At 48.7% G+C, this 11240-nt stretch overlaps 1 protein-coding gene across 1 annotated transcript; it reads left to right on the top strand.

Moving 5' to 3' along the window:
* The first annotated feature begins 7520 nt into the window (after window positions 1-7520).
* On the top strand, window positions 7521-10020 carry RXFP4 (relaxin family peptide/INSL5 receptor 4). The gene has a single exon (XM_054458259.2). It carries the CDS (start codon window positions 8643-8645, stop codon window positions 9765-9767), a length of 1125 nt encoding a protein of 374 aa, XP_054314234.1. The 5' UTR covers window positions 7521-8642; the 3' UTR covers window positions 9768-10020.
* The last annotated feature ends 1220 nt before the right edge of the window (window positions 10021-11240 follow it).

The raw sequence follows: 11240 nt of genomic DNA, 5'->3' as shown, positions 1-11240 counted from the left end.
CTGGAGTGGGAGGCCAGAAGATGAAAGGCCTTGAATGCTATGCTGAGGAGTTTGAGTTGATTCTGTAGGCTAAAGGTTTTTGTTTGTTTGTCTGTTCGTTTGTTTTTGAGAGTTTCGCTCGGTCACCCAGGCTGGAGTGCAATGACGCGATCTCGGCTAACTGCACTCTCCGCCTCCCGGGTTCAAGCGATTCTCCTGCCTTAGCCTCCCAAGTAGCTGGGATTACAGGTGCCCGCCACCACGCCCGCCACCACGCCCAGCTAATTTTTTGTTGTTGTTTTGTATTTTTAGTAGAGACAGAGTTTGGCCATGTTGGCCAGCCTGGTCTCAAACTCCTGACCTCAGGTGATCCACCCGCCTCGGCCTCCCAAAGTGGTAAGATTACAGGCGTGAGCCACCGCGCCCTGCCGAGGCTAAAGGTTTCTAACCTTTAGGATGTCTTGGGGCTTCAGTGAGTCTCCTGATCCTCCCACCTCAGCCTCTGAAGTAGCTGGGACTACAAGCACAGGACACCACACCTGGCTTTTTTTTTTTTTTTTTTTTTTTTTTAAGAGACCGGGGTGGCAGGGGGTGCGGGGGTGGGGGGTGTCTTACTATTTTGCCTAGGCTGGTCTCAAACTCCTGGGCTCAACCGATCGTACCACCTCGGCCTCCCCAAAGTGCCCCTTTTCCTCTTCTCCCTAAAACACAATGCTGTTGGGATTCTGATTGAAATTATATTATTATATTTGTCATTTTAAAAAATTTGTGATGTAACTCCTATGCCATAAATTTACCCTTTTTAAAAAGAGTAAATTTAAGTGCACAATTCAGTGTTTTTTAGTGTGTCCACAAGATTGTGCCACAATCATTATCTAATTCCAGATTATTTTCATCACCCCGAAAAGAAACCCCTCACCTGTTAACAGGCACTTCACATTTCTCTCGCCCCGCAAGACATGGGCTACCACTAATCTACTGTTTCTCTGGATTTACCTATTTTACACATTTTATATAAATGGAATTATACAATGTGTGACCTTTTGTATCTGGCTTCTTTCACTTACAGTGTTTTCAAAGTTTATTCATGTTGTAGCATATATCAGAACTTCATTTTTTAATCACTGAATAAACTTCATTCTTTTTTATCACTGAATTTTTTTTCCATTGGATGTATAGACCACAATTTATCCATTCATCCATTGATTAACATTTGAGTTGTTTCCACCTCTTGGCTATTGTAAGTAGTGCTGCTGTGAACATTCACAAGTATTTAAGTATCTGTTTTTAATTCTTCAGGGTTTACATGTAGAAGCAGAATTGCTAGGTCATATGGACATCTTGTTTAACTTTTGTGGACCTGCCAAACCAACTGGCTACACTATTTTACATGCCCACCAGCAATGTACCAGGGTTCCTATTACTCCACATCATCCCCAACCCTTGATATTTTCAATTTTTTAAAAATCTTTTTTCTTTTTACTTTCCTTAGTCTTGCCAGTGTCGTATCTTTTTTTTTTTTTTTGCCTTTTTAAAGAACCTAGCTTTTAGTTTTATTCATCAATTCCATATTAATTTTTTTTTTTGAGACCAAGTTTCACTCTTGTTGCCCAGGCTGGAGTGCAGTGGCATGATCTTGTCTCACTGCAACCTCCACCTCCCGGGTTCAAGTGATTCTCCTGCCTCAGCCTCCTGAGTAGCTGGGATTACAGGCACGTGCCACCACACCCAACTAATTATTTGTATTTTTAGTAGAGACGGGGTTTCACCATGTTGGCCAGGCTGGTCTCGAACTCCTGACTTCAGATGATTTGTAGGCCTTGGCCTCCCAAAGTTCTGGGATTACAGGCATGAGCCACCACGCCCAGACTTCCTTTTGGGAAGATTTATATTGTTTTCCCCCCTTACTTTTTTTTTTTTTTTTGAGACTGAGTCTCACTCTGTTGCCCAGGCTGGAGTGCAGTGGCACGATCTCGGCACACTGCAAGCTCCGCCTCCTGGGTTCATGCCATTCTCCTGCCTCAGCCTCCCAAGTAGCTGGGACTACAGGTGCCCACCACCACGCCTGGCTAATTTTTTGTATTTTTAGTAGAGACGGGGTTTCACTGTGTTAGCCAGGATGATCTCGATCTCCTGACTTCGTGATCCGCCTGCCTCAGCCTCCCAAAGTGCTGGGAATACAGGCATGAGCCACTGCGCCCGGCCCCCCTTATTTTCTTAAGTTAAATGTTTAGTTCATTTATTTATAATAATTTTTTTTTTTTTTTGAGATGGAGTTTCACTCTTGTTGCCCAGGCTTGAGTACAATGGTGCTATCTCAGCTCTCTGCAACCTTCACCTCCCAGGTTCAAGTGATTCTCCTGCCTCAGCTTCCTGAGTAGCTGGGATTACAGGTGCCTGCCACCATGCCCGGCTAATTTCTGTATTGTTAGTAGAGACGGAGTTTCACCATGTTGACCAGGGTGGTCTTGAACTTCTGACCTCAAGTGATCCTCCTGCCTCGGCCTCCCAAAGTGTTGGGATTCCAGGTGTGAGCCCCATGCCCAGCCTTATAATACTTATAAAAGTCTTAATTTCACCAATAACATTTCCTTTTTGATGGCCAAGTGAGGTGACTCATGCCTATAATCCCAGCACTTTGGGATTCCAAGGCTAGTGGATCACTTGAAGCCAGGGCAACAGAGTGAGACCCCATCTCCACAAAAAATAAAAATTAGCCAGTGTGGTGGCACATCTGTAGTCTCAGCTACTCAGGAGGCTGAGGTAGGAGAATCACTTGAATCGAGAAGGTTGAGGCTACAGTGAGACATGATCACAACACTGCACTCCAGCCTTGGTGACAGAGCAAAGAAACATAAAATAATAAAACATTTCTCTATTGATACAACCGAATCTGATTTTCTAAACTCAATTCAATAGCACTTTGTTCTACTGTTAATTGAAAAAGTCTCTCTAAAGTGAGATACGTTAGGCTGAGGTCATTTTTCCTTTCTGTTGGGTTCATGGTCAAAAAATTGACATATGAATCAATTATTCTTTCTTAGTGGTCATTTAGGTATTATTAGGTCATTTACTACCAACTGTAAGGCAGTGACACCTTGGAGAGCACATGAAATCCATAGAGCTAGGCCCCATAACCTCTCTGTCAGTCTCCTCTCCTTGCTACTCCCCCTGTGTTTCAGTGGCACTTTCTAGCTAAGATTCTGTCCCCTTTTCTCCAGATGGTGGTGCTGCATTCCCATACCTGTCTCCAGAGTATCTCCCTCGGACTCATCTAGATCAGCCAACCTTGGAAAATGCCAAACTGGGTCATGCTCTTTTGGCCTAATATTCTTTCCCACAGCAGTAGGAGTTGTGATGGGAAAAAGAGAAAAGATGAAGGGTGGGCTTTCTCAATGTCTCCAGTATTCACCACATCACCGCAGGGGTACTACCTCAAGCATTTATTGAATAATTTTTCCAAACAAGGAGATTTCCTGTGAGGGATTCTGATATCACCTCTAAAAATAGTTTTAGAAATATTTTTCCACTTTCTTACAAGGGGAAATCTATCAAAAAGACTAATGGAGCAGCTATTCAAAAAGAATAAAATGGAGCAGCTATTCAAAAAGAATTAGAGTATATAGCCCCATTTCTAGCCCCTATGAGGCCTGGCTATACTTTGTGCCATGTGCTTGGATTGCCATGAGATTACCCAGTGTTCTTTTATTTGACTTTTGTGGGTTTTTTTTTTTTTTTTTTTTTTTTTTTTGAGACAGGGTCTCACTCTGTCACCCAGGCTGGAGTGCAGTGACATGATCACAGCTCACTCCAGCTTTGACCTCCGAGTCTCAGGTGATCCTCCCACATCAGCCTCCCAAGTAGCTGGAACCACAGGCATGCACCACCATGCCTGGCTAATTTTTTGTTATCTTTTGTAGAGATGGGGTTTTGCCATGTTGCCCAGACTGGTCTTGAACTACTGGGCTCAAGCAATCCATTCGCCTCAGCCTCCCAAAGTGTCACCGTGACCAGCCGATTTTTTTTTTTTTGAGACAGTCTCACTCTGTCGCCCAGGCTGGAGTGCAGTGGCGCGATCTTGGCTCACTGCAAGCTCCGCCTCCCGGGTTCATGCCATTCTCCTGCCTCAGCCTCCCGAGTAGCTGGGACTACAGGCACCCGCCACCACACCCAGCTAATTTTTGTATTTTTTTTTTTAGAGATGGGGTTTCACCGTGTTAGCCAGGATGGTCTCAATCTCCTGACACGCCTGTAATCCCAGCACTTTGGGAGGCCAAGGCAGGAGGATCACCTCAGGTCAGGAGTTCAAGACCAGCCTCGCCAACATGGTGAAACCCTGTCTCCACTAAAAAATACAAAAATTAGCCAGGTATGGTGGTGGGTGCCTGTAATCCCAGCTACTCGGGAGGCTGAGGCAGGAGAATGGCGTGAACCCGGGAGGCATAGCTTGCAGTGAGCCAAGATCACGCCACTGCACTCCAGCCTGGGCGACAGAGTGAGACTCTGTCTCAAAAAAAAAAAAAAAAAAACTGTGTTGAATCTACAGATCAATTGACATTTCAAGAATATTTTTGATGCTGGGCATGGTGGCTTATGGCTGTAATCCCAGCACTTTGGGAGGCTGAGGTGAGAGGGTTGCTTGAGCCCAGCAGTTCAAGACAATCCTGGGCAACATGGGGATACCCCATCTCTACTAAAAATACAAAAATTAGCCCGTGTGGTAGCACATTCCTGTGGCTGAGGTAGGAGGATCACCTGAGCCTAGGGAGGTCGAGGCACTGAGCCAAGATTGTGCCACTGCACTCCAGCCTGGGTGACAGACTGAGATCCCTTCTCAACCAAAAAAAAAAGAAAAAAGAAAAAAAAAATTTTTTTTTTTTTTGTTTTTTGAGATGGAGTCTCACTCTGTCGCCCAGGCTGGAGTGCAGTGGTGTGATCTCGGCTGTATGCAAGCTCCGCCTCCTGGGATCACGCCATTCTCCTGCCTCAGCCTCCCTAGTAGCTGGGACTACAGGCGCCCGCCATCACACATGGCTAATTTTTTGTATTTTTAGTAGAGATGGGGTTTCACCATGTTAGCCAGGATGGTCTCTATCTCCTGACCTCGTGATCCGCCTGCCTTGGCCTCCCAAAGTGCTGAGATTACAGGCGTGAGCCACCGCGCCTGGCCAAAAAAAAATGTTTCTAAAGTCTTCCAACCCATGAACACAGTATGCCATTTATTTGGGCCTTCTTTAATTTCCCTCTGCAATGTTTTGTCATTTAGTTTACTGGGATTGCACATCTTTGTTATATTTTTCTTTTTTTTTTTTTAGTGCTCTGCCAGTTTTACTTTGGAAAATAAATGAGATGTATAATTCTCACTACCTTTGCCATTTCTCTGTGAATCTAAAACTATTCCAAAACATAAAGTTAGAAGGTGGTGGGGGGAGAAAGAGACTGATTTAGAACCTGCCCCTGAGCATTGGAGCTGCCCATACCCTTTACCAATACTGGAGATTTTTCCCCAGTGAACCTTGGCAGACATATGACAGAGTAGAGATGGTGGCTGCTTGGGTTGATGTGAGCTTAGGGATTTGGATTAGGGGTAGGTTTCCTATTCCCACCGTTTGTAGTATCCCCAAGGGTTTAGTCTCTATCCCCTCTATTACAAATGCAAATGCAAACTCCCTCCTCTCTGTGCCCTGTAGAGTGATAACTCAGTCCCTTCTGCCTCCTCTCCAATTCCTTTTCGGAGATGCCATAGCCTGGGCTGTGAAGGGCAGGGACAGGGATGTGGGGCTGGAGAGAGATACGGGCTGAGTGGGGTGTGGCTATTCAGGTAACTGAGGGGAGGGCTTGGCTCCTAGAAGTCCTTTTTATCGAAGGCAGACACCATAATCTACCACTACAGGTCCTTGGACTCTGAGATGGAAGACGGCACTGGTGGCCGACTGAGTGCACTGCCTATCAGTAAAAACAAACAGACAAGAAAATGGCACTGGCAAAGTCTGGCTCTACAGGGTAATATGAAGGTAGGGGACAGCACAAGCATTTTTGCTGAATCTAGTTCCTCCTCATCTCCCAGCAGTTGTGAGTGAAGAATCATCTCGAAAGGTGTTGTCACTGTCCCTCCATCCACATCCTGGCACTTTTTCCCTCAGGGTTCGTGATGTAGTGGAAAAGACTCCTATTCCAGGAGTCAAGATACTTTTCTCTCAAACCCTGACTCTACCATCACTTCCCCGGTGGTCTTGGGCAAATCACTCTCATTCTACATAAAATAAGAAGTTGAACGAGATGGTCTGAAAGATCCCGTCCATCTAAAAAGTTTATTATTTTCTATGAAGAGTGTGACTATATTTTTTGTTTTTGTCTCCCAGCATCAAGCACAGTGCCTGGCACACAGTAAAAGTTCAGGGAATGCTGTGATTAGTGAATGAATGAACGAAATGCTAGACAAATGAAGTTCTTAGACAAGGCCAGCTGGTGGCATCACCTCTCTACATAACCACAAGGGAGTGTTGCTAGTCTCAGACTAAGGGAAAGGCTTAGGACTAGAAACGATAAAAAGGTAAAGAAATGATTGGAGGACCAGATGTTTGAAATGAATAGCAGAACCCTGGAATTCTGGCCCACTTTTTCTCTAAGCCAATAAAGAAAATAAGTCCAAAGCATTAAGCAGTTTTTGTTGTTGTTGTTTTTGTTTACTTATTTATTTTTTGGGGGGAGACGGAGTCTCACTCTGCCACCCAGGCTGGAGTGCAGTGGCGGGATCTCAGCTCACCAGAATCTCCGCCTCCTGGGTTCAAGTGGTTCTCCTGCCTCAGCCTCCTGAGTAGCTGTGATTACAGGCGCTCGCCACCACGCCCCACTAATTTTGTATTTTTAATAGAGACGGGCTTTCTCCATGTTGGTCAGGCTGGTCTTGAACTCCCGACCTCAGGTGATTCGCTCACCTCGGCCTCCCAAAGTGCTGGGATTACAGGTGTGAGCCGCCTCCCAAAGTGCTGGGATTACAGGCGTGAGCCACCTCGTCCGGCCAAGCAGTCATCTTAATTGCCAGATTAGCAAGGTGATTCTGGGTGGGCAGAGGAGTAGACATGGCCCCGAGAGACAGTGACGACACAGTCACACAGGAGCAGCCACGAGGCCAGAAGGTAGCCTGTGGGGCTCACCTGACCTCGGGCTGGGCACTCCCCTTCTGCCACCCCCTTTATACTCATCCCTGGTTCGAAAGCCCCAACATGTTGGCACCCAGCCTGGATCACTCTCACCTCTGGGTTTCTCCTATGTGTTCACAAAGCCCACTGCTGATTTATTGTCGCAAAGGGCCCCTCTCTTCCCCCAGCACTCCAAAGGAACTGAACATCAAACGTTATCTTAATTAGCTGGCAGAGGGCAACAAGGGGCTGAATATATTGGAATCCCTGAGAAAGCCTTACTCTTTTACCTACCCACCTCCTGCCTTCTCTTTGTCCCCATCTCAGCTCCTTCTGCAGTAGGTAGAGATGTAGGCAACGAAAGGGGAGGGCCCAATGAAGCATTTTTTTTTTCCAGTTATGATTGAGATCACAGGGAGACAGGATGAGGTGTGGTGAGGGCGTATCTCAGGATCCTTAGCTCTGACATGGGGTTTGCAGGAGAGAGTAGGGGGACCACTGAGCTCTGTCCACAGACTAGAGCAGGAAACGAGGGAAAGGCGGCGATAGAGGTTAGCAGGAATATTTAATTATCAGGAGCAGGAACAGAACTGAGGGCATGCCCAGGTCCACGCAGGCCCTCATAGGCCCAGTGTTCCCAGTGGGGAGGAAACAGGAAGCTGTGACTTCCTCTCTCTTTTCCCTCCCTGCTCTTAGCCTCAAGGTCACTGCTGCTGAGATGAATTCCAACCTGTTTTAGTTGGCACTGTTCCCTGGGCATGGTAATAGCCTCTCAGTACCCTTCTGCCACAAACACCCCAAACTTCTCCTTTGAAATAATATTCATACAAATTGCTATTTCACATGTATTCTCTCATTTCATCATGCCACTCCTGTGAAGCAGACTTACCTGAAAATTTTAAGCAAGGAAACAGGCTTAGGGGAGTAAAGTAACTCTCCCAGTCACACGGCTAGTGAGTAGCAGGTCTGGGACTCCGCAGCCTCCGCTCTTTCCTCTCTTGGACACCCATGCTGATTCCCTGCCTCTATGCCACCTCCCAGACCCCTTCCTTTGGGCCCCAAGGGAACAATTTCTGCAGATGAGGGAGGCCTCTGCACACTGTTAGGAACAGAGGCAGCTCTAGTTTGGTTCCTGTCATCTCTGGGACAGGGAACCTCCAGCTCTCTCCCTGGGGTGGAGGCTTGGGGCTGCCCTCTATAGTGGGGTAACTCTCCCTCCTCCCCTCCTTCTCTGCCATTTAGATCCCCCTCTTACAGGCGGGCGCATGCGCATATACCCTGGCATTCAAGCTCTGCCTCGCCCTTCCCCACCCACCACCAATCTTGACCAACAGGAAGGTGGTGGGTTGTCCTTTCCACACCCCTCCCTCTGAGGTGTGGGCATGGGCCAGGGCTCACCAGAGGCCCCAGAGAAGCACTTAATTCTAGAGCCTCCTTCCTAGAGCCTTCAGTGGCCTCTGCCAGTCTGGCAGACACTTGCAGACCTCTCTTCTCAGCACCACCAATCTCTGATGCCCTGCGATGCCCACACTCAATACTTCTGCCTCTCCACCCACATTCTTCTGGGCCAATGCCTCCGGAGGCAGTGTGCTGAGTGCTGATGATGCTCCGATGCCTGTCAAATTCCTAGCCCTGAGGCTCATGGTTGCCCTGGCCTATGGGCTTGTGGGGGCCATTGGCTTGCTGGGAAATTTGGCGGTGCTGTGGGTACTGAGTAACTGTGCCCGGAGAGCCCCTGGCCCACCTTCAGACACCTTCGTCTTCAACCTGGCTCTGGCGGACCTGGGACTGGCACTCACTCTCCCCTTTTGGGCAGCCGAGTCGGCACTGGACTTTCACTGGCCCTTCGGAGGTGCCCTCTGCAAGATGGTTCTGACGGCCACTGTCCTCAACGTCTATGCCAGCATCTTCCTCATCACAGCGCTAAGCGTTGCTCGCTACTGGGTGGTGGCCATGGCTGCGGGGCCAGGCACCCACCTCTCACTCTTCTGGGCCCGAATAGCCACCCTGGCAGTGTGGGTGGCGGCTGCCCTGGTGACGGTGCCCACAGCTGTCTTCGGGGTGGAGGGTGAGGTGTGTGGTGTGCGCCTTTGCCTGCTGCGTTTCCCCAGCAGGTACTGGCTGGGGGCCTACCAGCTGCAGAGGGTGGTGCTGGCTTTCATGGTGCCCTTGGGCGTCATCACCACCAGCTACCTGCTGCTGCTGGCCTTCCTGCAGCGGCGGCAACGGTGGCGCCAGGACAGCAGGGTCGTGGCCCGCTCTGTCCGCATCCTGGTGGCTTCCTTCTTCCTCTGCTGGTTTCCCAACCATGTGGTCACTCTCTGGGGTGTCCTGGTGAAGTTTGACCTGGTGCCCTGGAACAGTACTTTCTATACTATCCAGACGTATGTCTTCCCTGTCACTACTTGCTTGGCACACAGCAATAGCTGCCTCAACCCTGTGCTGTACTGTCTCCTGAGGCGGGAGCCCCGGCAGGCTCTGGCAGACACCTTCAGGGATCTGCGGTCGAGGCTGTGGCCCCAGGGCAGAGGCTGCGTGCAACAGGTGGCCCTAAAGCAGGTAGGCAGGCGGTGGGTCGCAAGCAACCCCCGGGAGAGCCGCCCTTCTACCCTGCTCACCAACCTGGACAGAGGGACACCCGGGTGAAGGGCACAAGCTGAACACGCTCCTCTTTTTGAGATCCACCAAGTGTAGGATCCTCGATTTCTGGGGAGAAGCTGCCCTCTCTGCCAGGCTGCAGTGCCCTCAGGGAAAAGTCTGATCTTTGATCCCCAACTCTGGGTGTGGTGAATGGGGGAGGCGGGGGCTCAGATCAGAGCTGGATGTGACAAAGCTTAAGTCTTTATTTGGAGATGGGAAAGAAGAGGATCTGAGAATAAACCTCTGGATTATCCACAAATTGTCTTGACCTTTTATCCCAGTTCCACCTCCAGTTCAATATGGAACAAAAGGATTCGTTGCTCCATTTCTGCCTTCTGCAAGAATACCTAGGAAAACTTCCCTAAAGGTTCTAGGCTAATGAATCAGAGGTCAGTGCCCATCTCCCTCTGTACCCACCCCCCACCTCAAAACAGGGTATTCCTTGTCTTTCTCTGGTATCAAGGCCAAAAATGCCTGCTTCCCCTGTCCCCACCTTACCATCTCAGCGGTGACCACAGAAACTTGTTGCCTGCAGAGGCCTCAGCTGCAAAAGCTGTAGTTCCCCTGAAGGGATGCCAGATGTGGGGTATTGCTGGAATTTCCAGCACCTGCCAGGCCCTGGGTGTAAAACCCTGGTGCTGACGGGAGTGCCCGTGTGTCTCCCTTTAAATCAGGATTTGAAAGAAGTGAAGATAATGACAAGTCAAAGACATGGGTGGGGTGAAGGGAGGTGAGAGATTAAAGAGGGGAGGGGGCTGGGAGAACAGGCTGCAGGTAGAGCCAGAAAAGCGGAGACCTCAGAAAGTGGTGCTAGTCCTCCCTGCCCCAAATGCAAAGCCCAGAGAATCAATTTGAGTGTCAGAACACCTGGATTCACAGCTTTACCTCCAGCAAATTACTTTACCTCTTTGTACCTCACTGTTCTCAACTGTAAAATGGGCTACTAAAGATTTAACAGTGAAATATACTGTTAGCTATTATTCTTTTTTTTTTTTTTTGAGACAGAGTCTCGTTCTGTCGCCCAGGCTGGAGTGCAGTGGCGTGATCTCAGCTCACTGCAACCTCTGCTTCCCGGGTTCAAGCGATTCTCCTGCCTCAGCCTCCTGAGTAGCTGGGACTACAGGCTCCCGCTACCACGCCTGGCCAATTTTTTGTATTTTTTAATAGAGACAGGGTTTCACTATATTGGCCAGGCTGGTCTCGAACTCCTGACCTCTAGTGATCCACCCACCTTGGCCTCCCAAAGTGCTGGGATTACAGGCGTGAGCCACCTGCACCCAGTCGAGCTATTATTCTTACACCCTGTGTAAAATGGAGACAGAGAGATGGGAGGAAATAAGCATGCAGCTGGGAGATGGGGATGGGGAACCATATCTCAACTGGAATGGTTGTATATGCTCTGAAGTGGGGTATAATGAAAGTCTCACATAAAGAACTCAGAGGTTGGCCCCTAAGCCCCTCTTGAAGGTGTGTTCTCCA

The sequence above is a fragment of the Pongo pygmaeus genome, chromosome 1 (genome assembly GCF_028885625.2).
Source record: "Pongo pygmaeus isolate AG05252 chromosome 1, NHGRI_mPonPyg2-v2.0_pri, whole genome shotgun sequence".
Taxonomy (NCBI): domain Eukaryota; kingdom Metazoa; phylum Chordata; class Mammalia; order Primates; family Hominidae; genus Pongo; species Pongo pygmaeus.
Note: the sequence above shows the minus strand (reverse complement) of the source record. Positions and strands in the feature narration are given on the sequence as shown.

Coding starts and splice junctions, on each gene's coding strand:
- RXFP4 (XM_054458259.2), top strand. CDS start 8,643: ATGCCCACACTCAATACTTCTGCCTCTCCACCCACATTCTTCTGGGCC.